Genomic DNA, 25,281 nt, shown 5'->3' with positions numbered 1-25,281 from the left:
GACCAGCTCATCCCCAGTTTTAATCTCGTCACCAATTTCTTGTCTTCTTTACTCATGGTAAATGTAAGCTATGGTGTGACTTTCAAGGCTTTTCACACCTGCAGTTCCTCCTCTTCATTTTATATTATTCCCAATCCTCTTTCCTAATTACTTCCCTTGTCTCCTTCTCTCACTCTGGGCTGTACACTTTCCCTCTTGCCACCACTACACTTGGAACAGCCTCTTATGCCCTGTGTGCCAATCATTCTTCCTCTCCTCCACCAAATACATCATAAAACCACTTTCACAAAGTTTCTTATATCTCCATCAATGTTTCCATGCTTTCTGGTATTTGTAATGTATTGCACATGCCTAAGCGACACTAAAATCCTAGGGGCTGGGACCTTGTCTTTTCCATGTTTGTGGATGGACTGAAGCAGATAATGAGTTTGCAATATAAAACTGAGAACAAGCACTTCTTCTACTTGTGGCCTTTCCCTGATGCAGGAGACCTGGCTTCACAACAGAAGTGGAAGGCTGGCCGCCCGCCATTAGCATGCATTTCATTGTCATTAACTAGCTTATGCACACACTATTATATTCATTTCAGTACCTATGGAGTTTCTTTTTGCAGAAGATGGTGATATACTCTTTTCTTGCACTGTCTGATATGTACTCAATGTTTGTTAAGCCTTCTTACTACTAATTGGTACCTGGTGACTATGATGAAATACTTTCCTGAGCTCAACCCAGGGCTAGTCTACATTGCCAACGTTAAAGCGTTGCTGCAGCCTGCGTAGTAGCGGCAGAGTGCTGGGAGAGAGCTCTCTCACTGCTCTAAAAAAAAACAAGACAACCCCACCTCCATGAGGGGAGTAACTACCAGCGCTGGGAGCAAGGGGTACAACTCCCAGAGCTGGTGCACTGTCTACACTGGCACTTTACAGCACTGAAACTTGCTGCGATTAGGGGGGTGTTTCTTCTTAGGGGTAAAGTGGCAGTGTAGACAAGGCCCCAGTGAAAAACTATGTCAGCGTTGGGCTTGCTGTGAAGGTGTTTATGCCCTTATCAAGGCCATTGTTCTAAAAGGGTGGAGACAAGAAGTAGGGAAAGAGACAGTGGGGGTACTGAGTTGTTATCTGTGGCTATCTGTTAATAAGGTAACGAGCAGTAGCTCAGAATGACTACCTTCATTAGTTAGACTACATAAGTAGCAATCTTGAATTGTGTACTAATATTCAAGCTCTTTTATTCAATGCATTTGACTTTGTTCTTAAAACTGCAATATGCTTGCATAACTCTATAAGTCACATAGGGTGCGGAAGGGCCAGAGACTCTATTGGGTCCATAGGAGTAGTTGCATTGTATACAACATTGTAACTGTACAAAGAGTGCAAAGCAAAATTAAAACTGAATTCAGCAGATTTCTATACCAAGTCCCATATATCAGGCTTTGTGGTTCATTCAGACGCAATTATGAGTTTACCTGTGTGTTGATTTTGGTTTTTGTAAAGAATTATTTCTCCTCTGTGTAATCCTCTTGATACTTCCCAGTTTCTGAAGAGATCCCAGAATGCAACATACCAAGTGCTAGAAGGCTTATTGAAACCATGCTATCTGTGAGGTCACAAGATGCTACATTCTGGGGTATAGTCAGTGAATCAGGAAGTACCAAGAGGATTTCACAAGCGGGGGAAGGGAAGAGGGACTCATTTAAAACAAAACAAAACAAAAAGTCAAAATCACTTTTATGCATCATTTGTCCACAGGCTGGTAAAGGATGAGTTTAGCCCAGAAACTGGAATTTAATTCAGTTTTCACTTTTGTCATGCAGGTTATCTTTGACCTACACCTCTCCATTCCAGCTCAGCTCCTCCCCCTGCATTTTGCCCTTGTTGTGAAATTCCTCCTGTGTCTTTATGGAATGCCCTCAGGTATTTGTAAACCATAATTGGCTCTCCTGCATGGAATGCAAAAAGGTAATTAGATAACATCTAGCTCATTCTGGATATTGGATTTCTCCAAACATTGTAATCCTACATAAACATGATCCAGACAAATACTATTATCTGAATTTCATTACTACTAAGTAATGCAAATGAATGCTACTGTGTCCACTTCCCCCTACAACAATATTATGGTAGAGACCTATTTAAAATGTAAAAAAAAAAAATTACACCAACAGTCAAGGACTGCCAATGTAGTAGCTACATTAATTGTTTTGAATTGGAACATTTAAAAAAAACCCTTTTAATGGCAATAGTTATCTCAGTTCCTAGAGGACAGGAACCACATAAATCATCATAATTGCTCAGGCAGAAAATCAGAGGTACTCTTCTCATGTACTGCCCCAATCCTCAAATTCACACAAAACTCCGAAGTAGCTGGATACTTCTGCTAAAATGCTAAACAGTGAAAAAACAATGCTGAATTTAAAATTCTCACCCTTATGATTCAGAGTTAACGTTCCACTGAGATTAATGGGAGCTGCTTATGCTCCCTCTCCGGACTGAGTTATGGCAGCCAAGGATCACACAATTCACATGACATGCATTTGTCAGCCCTCTCATGCATCCCTATAGCCTAGCTCAAACATCACTCATTCAAACTGGGCTGTAGATGCATCTTCTGACCACCAGGGGGCAGCAATGGCACCAACTAGACCAGGGTGGCCAACCTGAGCCTGAGAAGGAGCCAGAATTTACCAATGTACATTGCCAAAGAACCACAATAGTATGTCTGCAGCCCCCCATCAGCTCCCCCAACCCGCTCCCAGCTCCTCTCACCTACTGGCAGCCCTGCCGATCACCACCTCCCACTTCTCCCCACACTTCCTGATCAGCTGTTTCGTGGAGTGCAGGAGGCTCTGGGGGCTGGGGAGGAGCAAGGCCAGTGCATGCTAAGGGAAGGGGGTGGGAAGGAATGGAGTGGGGGAAGGACCTGTGGCAGAGTGGTTTGCTGCTCCAGACCAATGGGAGCTGTTGGAAGCGGCGGCCAGTATGTCTCTCAGCCCGCGCCACTTCCAGCAGCTCCCATTGGCCTGGAGCAGCGAACCACAGCCATTGGGAGCTGCGATCGGCCAAACCTGCGGACGCGGCAAGTAACCAAACCGGCACAAGCAGTGGAACAGGTTTGGGAACCACTGTCCTAGACTGAAGGCTCTTCAAGACAGGGATCATGTGTACACATGCATATGTAACTCAGATCCTGACTGAGGCCTTTGGGCACTGCCATGACATAAAAATTACTAGTACTGGCCATTCCTTTGTACTTTTCCTGGTTTGCCACCAGATTCCTCTAGGTTAAGTCCTCCTATATGGCTTGCTCTGCTCATCCATGATGGTTTGGCTGGGCTTCAGACTTTCCATTCCTATCACGAAGGTGGGGAGCATTTTAGCATTTGGCCTTTACAACTATTGTTTCACTCTGCTAGAGTCAGCAATGCATCAGTTCACTTTGAAAACAAAATACCTGCAACTAGAATCTTGGGGGAGGGAGGGATATGTTAATGAAAGCTTAGAATTCAATGAAAACAGAAAGCAAGGGTAGACTAGAGTGCCACCACCACCAGTCTCAATCTGCTCCCTGCAATTGGTATTAACACCCTTGCGAGCAGTCTAGAGCAGGGGTCTCCAAACTACGGTCCATGGGTCAGATTCGGCCCTCGGCTTCCATTTGTCTGGCCCTCCAACCAACAGGGGAGAAGCAAACGGCTGAGTAGCCACTTCGAGCAGGTAGGGGGAGGGGCTGTCGGCAGCAGCTCACGCAGGGTGGAGGGGGTAGCTCAGCTGAGTTGTGCAGTGGGGTGAGTGCCCCCGGGAGCCAGTGTCCCCCCAAAAGGGGAACCAACTTAGGGAAGAGTTGCTGCTGCAGCCGAGCAGACACAGACCCCTGCCTTAGAGTAAAAATACAAGCCAGATGCTTAATTACATCTCCAATAAATGGAGTAAAGAAGATGGAAATTAACAATTTCATAATGGTTAAATTTTAACTACAGCACTAATAGAACCAAACATTCCCAACCAACAATGGGAACCTGGAGCTTCTCTTACCAAAGTACAGCCAAACTTTCAATCCTTTGTCATTTTCTTCAGCAGAGCAGACATGCCTAGCAGGCACAAGGAGAAGGAAGCAGGCACAGGGCAGGGCAGAGCAGAGCCAAAAAGGGAGCCAACTTACAGTACCTGCATCGATTAACTTTTATACCCGATTTAGAATTTAATGCAACACTGACACAGTAGAGTAGTGGTTTTTTTAACCATTTTGCATATATTTAATTTCTTTCACAATTGCTTCGGCCGACAAAGCCCCTTCAAAAATCTAATATGGCCCTCGTCTCAAAGTTTGGAGACCCTTTGTCTAGAGTGCAAGGATTGAATGGGTCATGAAAACTGCATTCTTGTTTAATCCACAATAGTGTTCATGTATCTTGAGGGGTAAGGAATGGAAGTTTGCAATGTAACTGACTGTGGCATACCTGTTCTACAAATGGCAGATTTTGGCTGCAATGTGGCACATTTCTTTACTACTAAATTCACACTGAAGGTAAGCTCCAGTGTCTGTTATAAAGAGCTAAATAACCACAAATGCAATTTAAAAAAACCACCATAAAACCCCTAACCAGTATATAACTGCATTAAAAAAAATTACCATATGGTTTAATCTTACACCTTTACCATATTTATAAAATTTACCTTACAAAATATCTGTTTTCCAATGGCTTTTACTGGCAAAGTTTATTTTTTCAATTCTTCTTAGCAAATTCTTCACATCGCCATTTCCTGTTTCCTTCTTAATTATTTAAGGCACTTAAACTAAAAAACAAAACAAAACAAACAAACAAACAAATGCTTAGCTCCCACATATTTGTTAGAGTTATTTGATTTTGGGCACAGTGAGAAGAGGATGAAATTTTACATAATTGTCCAACTAAATCTCCAGATTTCTGTCTGTTGTGCACAACTTTCATAAGTACCCGTAAATCTAGGTAAGTTATTAAAAGGCAGAGCAATATTTGCTGAATAAGCACCAGTCTCTCCCCATAAATGCTCATCTTTAGGCCTCAGAGTGGTTTGCAAGAAGTTTGGGGCCTTAGACTGCAAGCTTTTTGTAGCATGTGGACCATGTCTTCATATTTGCTTCCATGGCACCTACCAGAATGGGCCCTGATCCTGACCATTACTATATATAATATTAAAAAGTAATGAAAAATACAACTTCAAGTTTATCCTTAAATAGAAACAAGGACTTTTTCTGCCACAGGAATTCTATTAGACAAGCTCTGAAAATTGAAAAGCAAGCCTCTTCCATCCTCCCAGTTACACTATAATTTGTTTCTTCTACTGTACTAATTATCAAAACATACTCTTGCCCCTGTATGTGAGAAGGGAGCAGCAGAGCATGAGTTTAATAATTTAACATTTTGTCTGCATCCTTTCCTAACTTGAATAGAAATGCAGCACCCTCTAGTGTTCTTTTAAGAAGCAGTGCATTGATATCAATTTGAAATCAAGAAAGTTTTGCCCATGCACATATGAGGCAATATCTATTCAAACTGAGCCTGAACGTCTGTTTGACATATAGAACAGGTTTATATAATGCGCATATAGAGAATGCTATCCAAAAGAGTTTTTGCATCAGAGTAGGAACTCTGAGGTAGGAACTGAGTCACATTTGTTAAATAGTGCTGTGTGAAATGTTCACAACAAAACACAAAAAGAAGGGTTACTTCCCAGTAACTGAGATTATCTGAGAGTTGCTTCTGTGTATTCATACAAGGGGGCTGGCATGAATACTTCTGGAGTCTTAAGATAAGGCTTCTGAGCAAGAGGCACCACATGCCTCTGTATTATGTCAGGAACGATGGGGGTGAGTCAAAGCTTTGTGCATTTGAGCCCCATCTAAAGGTTGGTGCAAATCCTGAGGACAGAGTCTACAGCAGAGAGGACTGTGGCTTTGCTGCCAACACTAGCTGTTCTGGGCCTGTCATGGAACAAGCAGAAGGCTGTGCTGTTGCCTTCCATGCTTTCTCTGCACAGCATTTAAAATCCCTTCTGGATCTCAGTCCAGACATGGCTCTGGCATCAAGGGGAGCCCTTGAGGCCTCTAAGTGCCTAATAGGGTCTGGGGCCCCAAATGCTTGACACCACAAGGGGGTATTCATGAAGCCCCAATGAATAGCTTTCAAGAAGGATGTACAAGCTCAAGATTCTGAGACACTGTCTGAAGAGTGGGACTGCACAGAGGCCCTCAAAAAACCACCTCCGATATCATTAAAAACTAAGACCAAGTTAATCCAAAGATCTGCTAACATTAACTAACTTCTGAATAAGCATAGTAATTGATTTTATGGTTTTGAATCTAAGTAATGTTAAATCCATGGTTTTGATATGAAACTAGATAAAACTCAGCTGGTCCCCAACCCCCCTGAATTATGATTTTAGATTTATATTTTGTTAGAACTTGGCGTACTGACCAGGAGGGTGGAACTGGAGAGGTATGAACACAGTCTGACCAAAGTTGAAAGTGTGCACACAAATCCTAGTAAAGATAAAACACTTAATTTCTTACAGATTTTGTTGCAACTATACTATTCTAGTGCTGCGAGACAGCCAGGTGAGGACAGAGTGATTCACTTCCCAGAATGTACCGTTTTTGTGTAGCCAACCAAATAGTGATCCGAACTCACATGGGAGTGTAATGACCCATCCACTCCCAGTCTTTATTCAAGCCTAACACTATTTCCCCATGTTTATTCCCCCCCGCCACTGTTCCTCAGACGTTTTTGTCAACTGCTGGAAATGGCCCACCTTGATTATCACTACAAAAGGTTCCCCTCCCCCCACGCTCTCCTGCTGGTAATAGATCACCTTACCTGATCACTCTCCTTACAGTGTGTATGGTAACACCCACTGTTTCATGTTCTCTTTGTATATAAATCTCCCCACTGTATTTTCCACTGCATCCGATAAAGTGAGCTGTAGCTCATGAAAGCTTATGCTCAAATAAATTGGTTAGTCTCTGAAGTGCCACAAGTCCTCCTTTTTCTTTTGCAGATACAGACTAACATAGCTGCTACTCTGAAACCTGTTCTACCCCAGTAAACCTGCATGATTGTGTTGCTTTGGCAGCTGAACTGATATAACAATTACACTTATAAAGTAGGTTTCAGAGTAGCAGCCGTGTTAGTCTGTATTCGCAAAAAGAAAAGGAGTACTGGTGGCACCTTAGAGACTAACAAATTTATTAGAGCATAAGCTTTCGTGAGCTACAGCTCACTTCATCGGATGCATCCGATGAAGTGAGCTGTAGCTCACGAAAGCTTATGCTCTAATAAATTTGTTAGTCTCTAAGGTGCCACCAGTACTCCTTTTCTTTTTACTTATAAGTAGATTTAAGTGACACTTCTGACACACTACTAGAAGTGCTTCCTAAGTAGTCTGTAAACTACTTAACGGCTTGTCTTCACTGCAAGAGTTTAGCCCTGAGCTAGTACACTCAAGTTATTGCACTCTAGCTAGCCTACCTCAAGAGAGTGAATACATTGCAAAACACCACTCCCGCTAAACAAAGTGATTTGGTTAACATCACAGTGATCAGATTAACAGTTGAGCTGTTGTCACTTGAGCTACTGCATCACCACTGCATTACTAGCTTGAGCATCAGCCGCACTTGAGCTTTAACCAACCCCACACAGGCCACCTAGTTTGAGTTTAAAGCACGACTTAACTCAAGCGAGTGATTTGTGTGTGGACAGGAGCTGGGTTAGGGGCAAAATTTGAATCAGTTCGAATTAACAAGGCAGTGCACGCAGGCTCTTACAGTTTCCATAGTCACAGTTCAGGCAGTATAAGGGCTTGTATACACAGTGGAGTAATGCGTACTAACTTGTTGTGCAGTAATTTGTCTATGGAGACCCTCTGCAGCACAATAAAAATTCTCTAGTGCACTTTAATGTACAGGGAACTTTTAGTGCACACCAGAAGGCTCTACACAAGTGATACTCAGATTGAGGCTCGTAAGTGGTTCATTAATGTATCTCCAGCAGCTCTTTGCAGTACATGATATTAAAACACTGTGTGATTTAATTATTAACCAATCTAAGTTATTACCCTATTGGGATTCTTTTACTATGTTATTAACCAATTGTAGTTGATAAAATAATGCTTGATCAGTCATTTTGTTCTGAGAATAATTTATAAATAGTAAATGAACAATTAATTCACTCTAGTATGGCTCTTTTGAGTAATGCTAATCACTAATTTGGCTCCTGAACCACTGAGGTCTGAGTATTACTGCTCTTAACAGACCAATTAATGCACAACATGTAAGTGCGCTTTAGAATTCACACCCCTGCAGTGTGCAGCACCCCTTATGTAGACAAGTCCTAAGGGTATGTCTACACTACAGAGATTATATTGGCATAGTTATGCACCCACATCCCAGAGTGCAGACGCAGCCTACTCCACCAGAAGATATTTTTCTGTCAGTGTGGAACACAACCTCCCCAAACAATGTTAGTTATACAGAAGCACTCTTCCATCGACATAGCTGCATTTATACTGGAGGTTATGTTGGCATAGCTACATTGGTCAGTGGTGTGTTCTATTCACATCCTTGACCAATATAGCTATGCTGATATAAAGATCAAGGCTAAGAGAATTACTCAGTTTTGTAGTCCAATAGCCCCCAAGTTTACCTGCTTATAAAGCTGCATCTTTCTAATTCCAGTAGATTAGTTAAAACACTTACCAGAAAGATCTAGTTTAGAAGGAACTGTTGTAGAATAAGACTGATGTACTCATGCAGCAGCAGGGGCCAGTGTTTTATCCAGATTATAATTTTTAAAAGGAGTATGGCTCAACAATGGATTCCTGCCCTCTCCCTCCCCCCTCGAAAAAGTCAGCCCAAATTCAAATTTATGAAGAGAAACCAGACAATAACTACACATAAAATCAAAGATCAAAATACAAACGAGCCTTGACAAACTGGACATCAACTGATCACCTATTTTTAGAGAAAAACATTAATTTATGCCCCATTGTAAGCCCATTTTAGAATGCAACCTGAACTATGAAGTCATTACCAACTGATTTCATAACTAAACAACATTAAATGCAATATGTTGAACTGTCGATACATGGATACTAGCAAACCTGCAGCAAAAGAAAACAAATGACAGAGAGGATTAAGTGCACCTATAAATTTTGATTTGGCTGGAACAATCTTTAGTAACCTAAAAATTAAGGTTTCAGAGTAGCAGCCGTGTTAGTCTGTATTCGCAAAAAGAAAAGGAGTACTTGTGGCACCTTAGAGACTAACAAATTTATTAGAGCATAAGCTTTCGTGAGCTACAGCTCACTTCATAAATGCATCCGATGAAGTGAGCTGTAGCTCACGAAAGCTTATGCTCTAATAAATTTGTTAGTCTCTAAGGTGCCACAAGTACTCCTTTTCTTTTTGCTAAAAATTAAGGGATCTGCATGACATTATATTCCACCAAATAGAAGAAAAAAATCAAATTTAAAAAAGATCTATTTCAGAGTCTCAAGGATTTCTGCGCATCAGTTTCTCCTTAGCAGAGCATATATATGGATGGTATATTAGTCTTTGTAGACCAGGGTTGTCTATTTAGATATCATATTTACAACTCATTACATAGAACTCCTGACCATACTGGCTGAACTGGGTAATAACACAGTTTCACCAGCCAGGCTGGGTGATGCTAGTTTTGTTATACTCAGGTTATACTGTAAAATAATTCTAGCCTGGGTCTTAACATAAGATAATATGTGATTGTTAAACATTGTTGTGAGCCCTGTAGAGACAGGGCCTTCAATTTGACTTCAACAAAAAATGATCACTACTAACTAGTAAATGGTTACAGTACAGCTAATGGCTTACTTTCATTCTCAATTTTCTCTTTACAGTTTGTTCCTGAAGGCCTGTCTAAAACAGCATTGCTAACGGCCGTATCTATTTTTAGCATATATTTAAAATAACCTTTTAATTCAATGGGAAGCTTCCATAATTGTGCTGGCATAAAACTTACTCATGGAAAGGATACAAAAATAAAAGCAAAAAGGAGACCCTTAAAGGAAACTCACCCCAATGTCATTACTCAACTTATTTGGCGGAAGAGCGGTCAGAGGAGTGTCTGTGTGAGATGAAACTCAGTTGGTGATGGGGGGGTCTATTGGAGACATACCCCAGGGGGATAATGCCAGTTATCTGTGGTTTAAAAAAAAATAAACAAAACAGGAGAGTGCAATAACAATTTTTTAAACAACCCTTGTATATTAGATATGTCAATTTATGCTGTTAATAAATATTAAAAAATATTTTTTGTTTTTAAAGCAGTCTTCTCTGAATGCTCCACTAATATTTTTTTTAAAAATCTAGGCCAAATTTACAGCTCAAGTGAGGTAGCGAACCAATAATACAGGTGAGTTCTCTAGCAAGAGGAGCCAAATTAAAGCTCTCAGAACTGTACTTTCCTCCCATTTGAATTATGTTTTCATAGGCTTTTAGGGTATCAAAAAGCATATGATATTATGGAGAGTTCAGATTTATCATAGGAGAGAAGCATAAGGAAAAAAAGTTCCTGTCTCATTTGTTAACAACTGATATCTCTTACTGGCTAATTGTTTCAGACCCATATGGTCCATCTCTAGCACAAAAATATTTGGATATGTTATTTTGCATGTGGATGTTGCACTAAAAGTTAACACACTCACATTCACACTCAAATTTGCTTTAACAGCAAATCATTTTAGAAAATATGCAAATTTATTTTTTAAAGTGAAAAAGTAACACAGCCAGACTCTTCTGGCAAGGATTCTAATCAGTGGCGCTGGAACAATTTTTATAGTAGGGGTGCTGAAGGCAGAAACCATGTATTTGGGTTGTTATTACCGCTTCAAGCCAGTAGCTGCAGCAGCACCCCTAGTTCCAACACCTATGGTTCTAATGCTGTATTATCAACCTGTTAGAGAGGAAAAGGAAATGGCTTTTACTGGGATACAGTCTAGTCAGCTTTTGCCAAAATGTAGGTTTTAAATAAACTTTTACAAAATAAAATGCCAATGAAAATGTTTCATTATTTTTCTTAAAATTTGTGTTTGGATTTAAATCTTCACCAGCATTGTATTAAAACCTAAAAGTGTAACTGACTCATTTATTTTTATTATACAAATGGAGAGAAAATGCAATAATTAATGTAACAGCATAAAGAATAGAAAATGAATGCTTAAATAAATTTGTTAGTCTCTAAGGTGCCACAAGTACTCCTTTCTTTTTGCGAATGACAACTGTTTACATTTTCAGCTTTCTATGGTGTTTTGCAAGATTAGACTTATTTTATACAGTATTTGAATCAGACGGTGACCTTTGAAAGGTTCTTTAAAGAGCTCCACATTCAAAGATAAATCTTATCTCCATTGCAAGAGAGAAAAACCTGTATATCCTATGACAGTGAAAGAAGCATGTGTGCACACACAAATGTGCATGGATCTAGATCATGTAGATATTTATACCTCCCCTACAGCAGTAATATCCATCTCATTAAGTACAGAAATAGTGGATAAATTGCATTGATCATGCATCTTTGTTCTCCTCCATTGTGCCCATTACTCCTGACGTCCACACTGCCATCTTCAAGTAATCTTTCCTTTTCATCAATAATCCCTGCATTTCATTGCCTAAATCTGTGATTTGTCTTATGTTTGTCTAGTTATTTAGGGCCTGAATTTGCTCCCACTAAAATCAATACTTTTAGTTCAGTGACAGCAAGATCGATCCCTTACAATGTAAGCTTTGGGGTGGCAACATGTTTAGTCTATTTTTGTAAGGCACCATATACATTTATGACACTGTATAAATGACGAGTTGTAAGAATCCCTCTCCACTAGGACTTCCAAACCATCATCCTGCTATGACATAAAGTTGCAATATGACTACATATTCCAGGACCTCTGAAAGTACATTGTGATTCTATCTCAAAGATTTTCCCTGTAACAATAATGAAAGAAATAGGATTTTTCTTGCACTATTTAAGTTGTACCTACCATTTGTTTTCAAATGTACAGTAAAAAGATATAGAACCTAAGGAGGACATATATATGTAAGGAAATGCTACTCTGGATTCCCTAAACCCAACTAAAAAAAAAAAAATCATGCTGTTGCAAATTTACCACCCCTTCATACACAAGGTCCCTCTCACTCACCCCATCACTAAAAAATCCCATAAGATCCCTCTCACTCACCCCATCACAACATTTGGCTTTCAAAACATACTATTGTAAAGTAGTGGGGGGGGTTTTATGTCACTCAACAAGCACCTCTCCAACAATGTAAAGGTACTGGACTCTGAAGGGAATCCCAATCCAGTCCTCTGGAAGCAAAAAATGGAGCCTCAGGATGGAACAAGAACCATTATAAAGTGGGTAGTAGGAGATTCTACTGTATATCAGTCACAACACAAGCTCCATGTATTTACTTAACACCCAACAATTTTGATTACCACATGGAGATGCTGAATTGCTGCCTGGATATTTCCCTCTTCATTTTCCTTGGTTTCAGCAAGGTAACTTCTCACCATTAAAGATTGCCAATAAACTAGAACCCTCCTCCTGGCTTTTTAAGCTTCTACAATTACCATACACACTACATTAAGTTGACTTCAACCCTTGCTTAGTTTTAAAAGTTTCTTTTGATGTATCAGGCCCACTGACTAGCCACTTATATAACAGAATATCTGAAGCTTTAAACTGTGTGTATATGCTTTTCCCATTATGTTACCTACATAAGCACAACATTAGAAGCAAGTCTATTAATTCCTTTCTGAGATAGGAGAGATCCGACAAATATCAGGTGGAGTTCATATTGGCCTTAGCAAGGCTAATCAATCCTGTGTGTGTTCTGCCAAGACCTTCTTAGATTGAACAAAACTGAAATAGGAGGTCTCTGAAGATTCCATAGTACATTTAGGACTACGAAGGCCATTATCCCTCTTTTGCAGATGGCAGACATTACTTCTGTTCTATTTCAGTAAAACCTGAGAAGCCTTTCTGTAAATGACTAAAACTTAAAATTGTAATCGTTACAAAGCAGAGCAGTCCATTAATCAGGTCTCGCAAATATCATAGAAATGCAGGAAGTGCCATACATATGCATCCGATGAAGTGAGCTGTAGCTCATGAAAGCTTATGCTCAAATAAATTTTTTAGTCTCTAAGGTGCCACAATTACTCCTTTTCTTTTTTGCCATACATACAGGAAGAGAACAATCGTCCATCTAGTTAGGAATCCTCTCTCCAGCAGTGGCTTAAGCCACATGCTTCAAGGGAAGACCAAAAACTCTACAACATACCTGACCTGCTGTTCAAAATTATACCACGAGGGGAAAAATCCTTCCAGACCCCAGCTAGCAATTATCTTATTCCCAAAAGACAGAAGATTGATAGGCTCTTGTAATTTTTATTTTAGCCACTATAGTGTAGCTGCAGATGCTGTTCTTATTCCTATCTATCTACCCTTCCCCCCCCTTTTTTTTTTGGTGTAACTAAGCCTCAGTAATATCTTGCAACAACCAATTTCTTGGATTAATTGTATGCTGTTTAACATAAGTCTTTCTAACCCGTTTAAATGTTTTGCCTTTAGTTTTCATGTTTGCCTTTGTATTATGGGAAAGAACAAATGAAGCACCAGACGGACCTTCCCCACAGTATGCAATATTTTATATCCATTGACCTTTCCAAACTAAGGCACTGATCCTGCAAGCTGTTCTGAGATGACAAGCCCCTATTCTTGCATTAAGTCCTACAGACTTTAGGGAGGCTCTATGCAGACAAAGATTGGGCTGTATGGAACAGCCTGCAGAACCAAATAGCCTAATCTTTTAATATTTCTCTCAGACTTCAATAGGATATCATATAGCCAATATTAAGATATTTAGCTCACTGATGTTAAACTGAGTGTATTTACCCCATCACAATGACTAAACCTTTCATTTCTTTTTGTTAACTTCCTTTGTTCAACTTCAGCATAAAATAAAGTCAATGTAGTCATTCTTTTTTATTTCAGTAGAGTCAGACACATCTGTGGTACACTTCCACAGCTCTAGAAGCAAAGAGAGACTAACCTGATTTACATTTGGGTACAGGAAGAAACAAATCAACATTGCTTAATAGTAGGCCAAAGAGTTAATTTCTGCAAACACTGCTTGCAACCCAACCTACTTGCTGATGAGGCAAATATAATTGATTTTCTGTACATTTCCTTTGACCAAATATACATAAGAATAACCTTACAGAAAACAAAAATACCTGGTCACTCACTGCTAAGGCTGGCACCACAAACTATTTCCATCTCTTAGCTACAGCCATTGCTTATTGTTTTAAAGCCTCCTAATGTATCTTCAGGCTAAATATTTTTGAAATGCACTTACCAAAATAAGAAGGCAATAAAATAAAGTACAACGGCAATAGCAGCTGTATTGTCCAAGCCAACTGGTTTAGAAGCAGCACAATATACTGCCATTTAGAAAACCAGAAGCAATTTTAGCACCTGGTCCATTCCTGTAAAGATGATGAGCTTGGGCCTGTGAGCGGGAATGAAAGAAAACATTAGAGCATTCCACTCCTACTCTGTTAACCAACTCATGGAACAGTTCTGAAGTTGGTGACACAGAAGAATTAACTTCTGTCCGCTTTACAAAAAAAAAAAAAGAGGCACTGCTATAGTCACCATTTAGAAGAGACCCAGGATAAAACAGTAGCTGCAGAATCAAGGGCTAAGATTTTTGTTGTTGTTTTTGCTTCACTTCAGAGATGGGGCCAGATATTCAACTGACAACAAAGAAACAATTTCAATTAAGGAGTTATAAAATTATAAAGGAAGAAGCAAATAAGAGGTTAACCAACAGGTAATTAGGATATGGTTAAGCAGCCCCATGCAATTAGTCCAAGCATACAACTCTGAACACTTAACTGGAGTGATTCCCAAATCAATAACTAAATAAAACTGAGCTCTTTGGGGCAGGTATTGTCTCTTATTTGTTTATATTTATTACGTCTTGAACAATAGGGCTGAGGCCTCTAGGCATTACTGTGATACAAATAAATACATGTTTTATAACAAGATAGTGCAAATAATTTTCTCCTTTATTTACCTGCCAAGATTTAGTTCAGGTCTCTAGGGTTTTCCTGTAAAACCAGACTATATATAGAATGGGAAGAGAGGGTCATTGCACTTCCCTTCCCTGAACATAATGATATTACTGTCAGCTGCTGGAGGGAAAACAGAATCTTGCAGTCAAGTTATGTAGCAGGTAAATAAGCCTTCTGCAGTTTCACTTCTACTACAACAAACCCACCATCTTGTTTGTCTTTTATTTTATTTTCTTTATTTTTCTCTTTTTACATGCCTTACACATGTGTATAGTGTTTCCATGGAATACTAAGTACAGAAATATTGCTAATTAAACACAAACTCAATTTTGGGCAAATGCCGTCTTCTACTGTTCATGCAGCACATACCTTTATTTTACTTAGAAATTAAAATTGGTACAGTTACAGTGACTAGAAAAGTATAATGCACTGGTTATTTCTTGAAACAGGAAGATCCATATTGTTTGACAGTACTGTAAAGCCCTGAGCTGGTCTCAGGCAATGTCCACCAAGTGTTAATGTAAACCTGTGCAAAAGATAACCAGAGTAATAGCATAATTCAGAAGGAAGATATGTCAAGGAGTCTAACTCCCAGTGAATGGATAAAGGTAAATGTGGCTGGATGAGTGATAAAGGCTACTTGCTCCCAAATTGCTCTGGCTCAGTTTCAGATTAAAAGAGCAAACTGGAGTAGTACTTTTTTGGGAGAGGTGGGGGTGGAGGAAGGAGCAATAAATAACTCAAGTTAACTATATCTCAATCTCATCTGTAACATAAACTCCAGCTAAATTCTCAGTAGAACCCAGACATTTTGAACCTTTTAATTACAATTCCTTTAAATTCAGCTGGAGAGAAGGAGCCATCCAAATACAGCACAATAACTTAGCCCCTTCTGGCTCATCCTGAACTGCTGATAGCCTACACCCCCAAAAAATCTTCATCCTCCTAACCAATGGAAATCCTATCCACTCTTTGCTGCAAATGAATGAGAAATTGTATGTATTTACACCAAGTGAGTGTCTCCCAACCTGCAAAAATCATGTCCTTAAATTAGCATTTCTCAGTATTGCTAATTTCCACTCTCCCACCCACTTTAGGATCCACTTTTGTCCATGCCTCTAGCAATGTTCACTGAGCTCAGTACAGGTGTAATATGCATCAATTCCCATAGGGGAAGAGAAGTGATAGCCAAGAACCTGTTCCTGGACCTCAAAGGTTAACTTCCAGATCTTCTGGGACTGTGCTCTGAGCTCAGTACAGAAGCAACATGCTCCATCTCCTATAAAAGTGGAAGGGGAGGAAGACAACACTTTGAACTATAACACTCACCTCCTAGTCCACTGTCTTTCACACCTGGTACAAACTATCTCAGGACTCATTCCTGATCTTCTTTCTGGCAAGATATTATAAATGCAGGAGTAACAAATTTTCATTGATTCCAACCCTTAAACCTGGCAAAATATCTCTTATTCTGGAAGAGTATAGCAAGAACTATATATAGCAACAGTGAAAAACTGATCATAAAAAGCCAAGATCCTGCAGTGCCTCGCTAGGGTTATCATTTGCAAACCAAAGATATAATATTAGAAATTAACATTACTTACTGAATTTGTGATAAAATGATACCGAATAGGTCTGTTTCCAGATTCCTCTGGCAGCTGTATCTTGAGATGTGTTGGATGCTAATTCTTGTTTTCTGAAACAAAAACAACTAATAAATAATCCTGCACGGGCAGGGAAGGGTGAACAAAATCTTCTAACAGGGCTTATTCATTTCTTACTTCTGTGAAACCATATTGGTGTATTTAATATGTTTTGATATTGTTTGATCCATTAAAACTGGATTTTTCAAAGGAGAGCAGATGACTCAAGGACTAGGAATGACTTTAGGAGGCTTTCACATATAGGTTACTGGTTCAAATGCAGACCAGGATTTTAACTGCTAAAAAGTTCATTCCTCTTTGTTACCTCCATTACATGAATTTGTAGTCTCAATCTACTTTCTAGTGGATAAATTTCTGTATCACAAACCAGGATCATAACTGGCCCTTTTAGTGGCAGTCTCAACATAGAGTCTAAGACTGAATTGGTACTGCATGTCACAATTAAAGCATATTAAGGAAGGGGGGGAACCTTGCACTATCACTAATCCACTTGTAACTTCTATAAGTGCATATAAGGTTGTTCATTTTCAATACCAATTCCATTTTAGGCCTTTACTGAAACTACAATAATGGGAACCAATTGTCATGCTGGGTTGAGAAAATGGGGACTCCACTGGAAACTGTCCTGAGTCTAAACATTAATTTGATATCTCTCTGTCCCTTCTGTAAATTTTTTTGCACTAGCTCCTGAAACTGGATCCACATGACTGAACATTTGTCCAAGTCCTGTGAGGATCTGATTGGGGCCTATGTCATTAAAATATTGGGCCACATATAAACTAACTTAAAAAACACTCTCCCTTTAAAAAAAGTGACCGTACATATAGTTAATTGTACGATTGTCTTTGAAAATGTTACTTGAGAAATGTTAAATAGGATCTTAATCCTCTTGCAGTTGTTTCCAAGAAGCACAGAAAAGGGCATAGAATTAACATTTATCAGGATAGATAGATAGATAGATAGATAATTAGGAAGAAAAATCTAGAGCCCCATTCTGCAAATGCTTGCGGACATGTGTAACTTAACTCCCACATAAATACTCCAGTAGAGCTCAGTATCGCTGCTCATGTGAATGGTTACATGTGTGATTATATGTTTGCAGGTTTCAGGCTTATGCCACTTCTCATTCACACATGTGAGGAAAACTGATAGGTGGAAGATATTAAGATAAATGAAGAATATCAGTTTCATGTAGCTTTCTTATCATATTTGATTGCACAATGTCTATTATAATAAAAGATAACTGTATAAATGTTAATGATAACACTGTAGTTCTGCATGGCTTAAATTAAGTACAAGGTTATTCAAATGTAAAGATGGTCAGAAAAGTTAGGCTCCAATACTGGAAAAAATTCTGCCAGGGTAGACCCTGAGCTGGCACAGGACAGAGTGAAATCAATTGGTCTTCGTGTCACTGTACAGACTCTAGTGTGCTGAAGCAGCAGACCTATACTTGTAAAAAATGTCACCTCCTTAATCATCTGATTCCTTTGTCTATCAAATATCAGCATATACATTAAAGAAAAATACAGGTTTCTTTTCCTCTTCTTCTTTTTAGAACCAATACAACTAACAAAGAGCAATATATATTCTATTCTGTCTCAAGCATCATCTAGCAAATTGTCAGTTAAATTCTGCTAATGCATTCTTTATTAATAGGTATAATGCCAGAGACAGATAGTGTTGTATGTGAATGGATATTTAGATCTTATTTTAAATTTGCAGTACTTGGCAGTTAGAAAAATCCATCTTTTTATTTGTAAACTAGATCCAATGACAGAAAGCATACAGAAAAGGAGTACTTGTGGCACCTTAGAGACTAACAAATTTATTAGAGCATAAGCTTTCATGAGCTGTGAGCTGTAGCTCACGAAAGCTTATGCTCTAATAAATTTGTTAGTCGCTAAGGTGCCACAAGTACTCCTTTTCTTTTTGCGAATACAGACTAACACGGCTGCTACTCTAAAAGAAAGCATACAGAATCCCATGACATAATTTAACAAGGGAAAATGTTACTGATTGTTTTCCTAGGTCAGAACAATTTCAGTATTAGTCCTTTCTGCTTACTCATAGCAGAATATGACCAATTGCTATTGTATCGAGTAAAAGTGTCTCACAAAGACTGTGCTCATTCTGCATACTATGGTAATAATAGCAACCTCATCTCTGCTCAGACCAGAAACACGAACTTTATTTTTAAGCCAATCTACTAGTTGCTTTTGATGCTAAAAATTAATTAATTTCACAAGACACTTTAAAATAGTTACTGTATTCAGTATAGCTAAACAAATAATCTGTAATAAATAATATATTGCAAAAGTTCAGCCTCTTCTTCCATTAGCAGAAAACCTGCAAGTGGATCACTTTTCTTCAGATATATTCAGTACTCCCAGTCTCAAATGCTCAAAAATCAAAATTTAGGTCCCCCCAAAATTAATTACTTTAACTTAACCATTTTTAAATAATAAATATTAGGTCTTTTTATTTGCTTTCTTTGTTTGAGCCAATGGGGTTCACCTTTTCCAACTTTTTCTCCATAATCACAGAAGATTAAAAAAACCTCCATGAAACCAAAGATTCTTACACCTGAAGGAGCTGGGTCTTTAAGAAAAACACCAAATATCACAAGACTTGTGATTAAATTACAAGAACTGGTAAACACCAAAAGTTTGCAAATATTTTTCCACTGTAAATTGATCATGATTTATAAACAGTTCACTGAGAGTACTTAATATTGGACTGATTTTGGTTAGTTGGGACAAATAACACTGTTTCTACTTCCCAAACAAATGAACATACAAGTACTTGTGAAGTGCATACCTGTGAGTGTAAATATAAAATTCAGTTTATCTGGCTACATATGCCTGAAACTTAGACACGGACCAAAAATGAGGCATGAACATGTCCAAACTGAATTTATTTAAAAATGCAACTGAATATTCACAAGAGTATCACTCAGATTTAGTAATAAGGAATTTCAGGGACCCAAAATAAGTACTTATATTAATTGGAATGTATGTAACATTTGATAAGTAAAAAGAAAAGGAGTACTTGTGGCACCTTAGAGACTAACAAATTTATTAGAGCATAAGCTTTCGTGAGCTACAGCTCACTTCATCGGATGTATGTAGCTCACAAAAGCTTATGCTCTAATAAATTTGTTAGTCTCTAAGGTGCCACAAGTACTCCTTTTCTTTTTGCGAATACAGACTAACACGGCTGCTACTATGAAACCTGTCATTTGATAAGTAATAAATGATGGAAAAAGTGATACTAACTTTAGGACTGCTGAAGAGTTTTTCTCCTCTACAAATACTTGTTTGAAAATTTTCACTTCTCATTTAAATTCACCATAGGATTCATGTGGGTGGAGCCTTGCGCTGCCACACAGGTTCACTGAAGTCAGTTCAAGTTCAGCATGGCTTGAAAGGCTCCACTCTTTATTTGATTTTAGGATGGGGCCAAAAATCTTTTATTTCCCTGTCGCCTGAATTCTTTCACAATACTGATGAAGTATCCTTCACTCAGGCCTTTCTCTAGGATGCCTTTCAAGACTCCATTGTTTGCTTCTTAGTCAACTGACAATGATTTTCCTTAGTTCAATATGGGAAGTTCCAGAACGTTCCCTCTGAGTTATTGTCCAACACTACAGCCCTTGAAAACTCTTCAAAGTTTCAATGACTTTTTGACTAGTTGGAAAAGAACCTGACATCTCAATGAAAGTTCCTCCCCACATTTGAGAAACAGAGAGTTTCACACTTCAGACACCCAGGGGTCCCATTTTTCAACCAGGTCTGTCTGGTCAACAACAGCACCAACGACGGAAGCGCAGCCGCTTAGCCCAGATAGGAAGAGCTGCAGGCTGGAAAAAGCTGTTGTATTTTTGTAGCGGCTGCGGTGCTGCTTGTTTTAAGACAGACCATTGCTGATTGGGACCCGAGCTCGCTCTGCGTCGGCGTGTCACTCACGGTAAGGAAGAGACCTAGGCCACTCAGCTCATGAGTGTCACACAGCCCGAGAGCCACCTGGCCTCTGAGGTGGCCCCACCCGGCTGCGATTACGATAGCTCAGTGCATGGTGAAACCTGCCTTCTCCATGGAGCCGCCTCCCACTGGGATGGGTCTGTCAGCTCCCGAAGGGGCACCCCAACATAGGGATCAGGATGGAGCGGTGCCTACTAGGACCTGTCGCCTCCATGGAGCCACCGGCTGCTAGGACTGAGGTGAAGCAGCGCGCTGAGGCCTGCTGCAGCCACACCAATACAAGGACAGTATAGAGCAGCGCGCGCTCAGAGCTCCACCCACAAGAGGGAAGTAACCCTTAGCGACCGCTCCAACTCCCCCCCCCCCTCCCCGTGAAGGGTCGCTGTAGTTGTCTTCTGTAAGCCCCACCCACTGCAGGTGGAGTCACACAGGTCCGGCCCCGTCCCGCCCCCTGACTCTTTTCATTAGCTAGAGTCAATGTCACTCATGAGGAACCTGACAGCCGTTCCGAGAATCTAACGGCGTTTTATGCCCCGCTCCCTCTGGCAGCCACACCTCCAGGTGGCACAGCGATTAACCGGTAAAGCTGTCAATCATAGAGCTCCTGGAATGTGACTGGCTGAGTCTGGGTTGTGGGCGGGTAGATGGGGGGGACAGCGGTGTTTACTGTGCGTGAGGTGAGGAGGCTGTTGAGAAAGAACCATCACCTCTTGTCTGGACCGGGACCACTGCTTGGGCCCTCGGGGGCTACCACCACCATGGGGCTCCGGAGGAAGAACAAGAGCCCGCCCGTGCTAAGCCATGAATTCGTGATCCAGAACCATGCGGACGCCGTGTCTTGCCTGGCTATGGGCCTCCTGCTGGGGCTTATGTTCGAGGTACGGGGGTTGGGGGCTTTGCCTGCGGCTGCCGAGCGGGGAACACCCGCCCCAATCGAGCCCTGCCGGCACTTCCGACCTGCCGCACCCCTGCAGTTCTCCGACCAGCGACCGAGTCTGTCTCACTACTGGTCTCGATCCTGTCCTGTCTTCCCGCTCTCCTCTTACTCCTCCCCTGCCTTTCGGGCCGAATCACACCCCTGCTTCTCCCGCGCCTCGCCTTGTGACACACCCCGGCTCTCATCTCCCCCCTTCACTTCCCCTATAGTGGGGCACTGTCACTGCTGTCTCTCCCCCTCTGGATCCTCTATGCTCGCTCGTTCCCTCTGCACCATCTGCCAGACCCCATATCATACGCCCCAATTCCATCTCACTCCCCTCCCCTAGTCCTTGCCCTGGATCCCCACTGCCACACAACTTTTTTTTGCCGGCCCCCTTTCCTATCTTCTTCACCCGTATTCCTTCCCAACAAGCCCCTCATTCCCATCCATCCTCCTGGAGCCCGATCTGCCCTTTCTTTTATGCTTGGTTTGTTTTTTTTAAATAACTTTCCAGTGGTGGAAACATGGATAAGAGTGCTATTGGAGACAGAGCTCCAGGTGGACACTGCTGTTTTAACCACCATATTGTCTTGACCTGTTCTGAGCAGAGTTGGATGACATTGCAGTTAAAATGCTCCTGGCAGTCCACCTCTATTATTGCTGCTTCTGTTGCTCTCACTGACTCAGGTCTACTAATGATGGGGAATCTGAAGAAAAATGCTAGTGTAGACACCGCCTTAGACTTGTCTCCAAATCCCTCCTCTCTTATGTATTTTAAAGTTCTGTTAATAAAGTTAGATTTCCTAATTAAATGAAGGTGTCACCCTTTCATCAACCTCTTTTGGTGCCTTGATTGAATCTTCTAGGCTTTGTTCTCCGGGATAAAATTGTTGCGTCATGATGCTGTATGTGTACCTTGTGTCAACCTGGAAGATGGTTAGTTTGATTTTACTGTCTCTCTCAAGAACGGGGACTACCCAATGAAACAGATAAGGCAGATTGCTTGCCTTTTGTTTGTGGTTTTATGGAGATAGGTGGGAAGGGGAGTTGGCAGGGCTGTGGAGGGAGACATGGTTTTCCAAATTGTGACAACTGATGTCTGGGAGAGGTGGTAGGTATCTTACTGAAACAATCTCGGCATCACTCATCACTTAAGCAAGATTTAAAATAAACTTTTTAAGATGAGAAAACACTTTGAAATACTTGGTTGAAAGGTACTATATACTGCTAAGTAATATTCTCTTTAAGGGTTCATTCTTCTTTACTGTTATGCTAGTCCTCTAGACTTCAGGGCATTATTATGTTGGAAGAGGGTGGAGAATGGAGTCCTGATCATCAAATAATGTTCCTCCAAATGAATGACAGACGCTAAGTTGGGTGATACTGTCGTCTGCTGCATCAGAAGTGGTACAAATTGAAGGGGATATATGATGCAGAACTTGAATGCTGGGATAGAAAGTGCAGTTGTGGAGAATCAATACTTACAGGAGGAGGCTGGAGGTGGGGAAAGAGAAGGACAGTTCAGATGGAAAAACTTTCATTTGCCTATAAGGACTAATGGGATTTTTTTTTTAATGTGAATCCCAGTAATATGAGATGAAGTGGATGCATTGGTCAAAAGTTAGAATTCTAGATCACATAAATTAAAGCTCTGGGATCAAGGTGTGGGAGAGAAGGGAGCGGAGTTTTTTTGTTTGGCTTTTTTAGTTGTAAGGACCAGTTTTAAAGAGACTGGTTTATTTTTTGGCTGCTAAAAAAACAGTTTGTGAAATTATGTTTGTAAATGCTTACTTGTCCAAATGCAATAAGGTGTTGTGTAAACACAAATGTTTACAGACTTGTGTAATTGACATAGTGATACTGATCTAACTTATTCCTGTACAGGAAGGAGTATAAGCACTTCTACACCAATATAATTGCATCAATAGTGAGGTTAAACCAGTTTTAACTATATCAATAAAATATCACACTCCTAACTGACATAGCTATACCAACACAAAACCTCTAAGTGTAGACCAGCTCTAAGTGTAGTTTGTACTGGGAATAATCAGCTGCATTCAGTGAACAGTATTTTCTCATATGTCCTCCTGTCTGCAAAATATATCTACAGTCAGTTCAAATTATACAACTATAGGCAAAGATACAATGATCTTATGTAGCAAGATAACTTTTATGTAGCAATGCAATTTTTGGGAAAGTTGATTGAGAAACCTATAACTACTTGGTTCCTGATGACCATGAACAAACATTATTATAGGATCCACTCTGGCCTATAGTGGCCTTAGTTGGAGAGGGCTGTGCTTGTCAATTTCATGAAAGATCTGAAGATTTCAGATCAGGGTCGCTTGATTGTTTTGATGGTGCTTAGATCTCAACAGTTGTTGATGAGATCGTGGTTTGAAAAATCTATACATCCAGGAAAATGAGAACTGGCCCTGATGGGTAATGAAATATATGCTAACAATTTACTAATTGAATTTCAAATGAATGCTTAAGTTTCTAGCCCTTATAATTCAGAAGATAGTATAGTTTCTGATTGTAAAACAGTAGTGTCATCTTCCTGAGTTTGAAGGTAGGCAGCTGCAGAATTAAATCAACAAAATTGCCTCAATTCAATTTCCTCAAATTCCCTCTCATGCTTGTGCTGCTGCCCCAGGGATCTCCCTGCATAAGTGTCCTTAGAAAGTTTTTTTTGTTTTGTTTTGTTTTGTTTTTAGACAGTATTTCTCTGAATTTTGCATCTATCTTAAAGTGCCATGAAAAAATAACTACTGTCTTTAGTCTCTTCAGTAATGTATTTGGTAGAAATAGTTTGTATTTCACTTATTTAAAGCCCATTGATTGACTTTTTAAAAAAAACAACCACCACCCTAAATATTAATGAGAGAACTGGAAGTGTGAGTTCGTCTTATCTCTCATTGCTTTGAGGACATGAGTTCCTTATCATTTTATAAAACAGAAGTTGTTCTTCACTCAGCGCACAGTCAACCTATAGAACTCCTTGCCTGAGGAGGTTGTGAAGGCTAGGACTATAACAGAGTTTAAAAGAGAACTGGATAAATTCATGGAGGTTAAGTCCATTAATGGCGGTTAGCCAGGATGGGTAAGGAATGATGTCCCTAGCCTCTGTTTGTCAGAGGATAGAGATGGATGGTAGGAGAGAGATCACTTGATCACTACCTGTTAGGTTCACTCCCTCTGGGGCACCTGGCATTGGCCACTGTCAGTATACAGGATACTGGGCTGGATGGACCTTTGGTCTGACCCAGTATGGCCATTCTTATGTTTTTACAATCATTGTATTGTGGTTGCTACAAAAGTAAAATGTCTACTTGCATTTGCATTCTCAAGGAAACTCTTATCAAAGTGCATGCTTCTTATGTAATAGTAGATTAGGCTGCTTAAATGTTTATTGGAGGATAACTGTGAAAGGCCCGTTTGTTTCTTGCCTCATTACATTTTATACTTATCTTTAATTGATTCAAATAACGGTTGAAGGTATGAAATCCATCCTGCTAATTAGAAGGCAATATGAGTTTTAGAAAACTGTTAGTTTGACCTGCTTGAGAA

The 25,281-nt window shown here is 40.0% G+C and overlaps 2 protein-coding genes across 8 annotated transcripts in view; one reads left to right on the top strand and one right to left on the bottom strand.

The window, feature by feature from the left end:
* Window positions 1–21,286, bottom strand: part of ZMYND8 (zinc finger MYND-type containing 8) — a 128,594-nt gene extending 107,308 nt beyond the window's left edge. The window contains exons 1-2 of one of the 3 annotated variants that reach the window (XM_038369271.2): window positions 20,088–21,286; window positions 16,750–16,841 (exon numbers count right to left, since the gene is read on the bottom strand). In XM_038369271.2, the coding sequence (XP_038225199.1) occupies window positions 16,750–16,841; window positions 20,088–20,150 (155 nt within the window). In that variant the 5' untranslated portion in view covers window positions 20,151–21,286. The remainder of the gene's footprint in view (window positions 1–16,749; window positions 16,842–20,087) is intronic. The other 2 variants (XM_038369272.1, XM_038369274.2) reach the window with 2 other exon arrangements.
* Window positions 21,287–21,421: 135 nt separating this feature from the next.
* LOC119841848 (translocating chain-associated membrane protein 1-like) overlaps window positions 21,422–25,281 on the top strand; it is a 54,123-nt gene continuing 50,263 nt past the window's right edge. For 3 of the 5 annotated variants that reach the window (XM_043495707.1, XM_043495706.1, XM_043495705.1), the window contains exon 1: window positions 21,425–21,670. In XM_043495707.1, coding sequence (XP_043351642.1) covers window positions 21,437–21,670 — 234 coding nt within the window. In that variant the 5' untranslated portion in view covers window positions 21,425–21,436. Of the gene's footprint in view, window positions 21,671–25,281 lie in introns of all 5 variants that reach the window. The other 2 variants (XM_038369565.2, XM_043495708.1) reach the window with 2 other exon arrangements.

The sequence above is a fragment of the Dermochelys coriacea genome, chromosome 13 (assembly GCF_009764565.3).
Source record: "Dermochelys coriacea isolate rDerCor1 chromosome 13, rDerCor1.pri.v4, whole genome shotgun sequence".
NCBI classification, from domain to species: domain Eukaryota; kingdom Metazoa; phylum Chordata; order Testudines; family Dermochelyidae; genus Dermochelys; species Dermochelys coriacea.
This window is presented reverse-complemented; position numbering and strand designations above follow the sequence as displayed.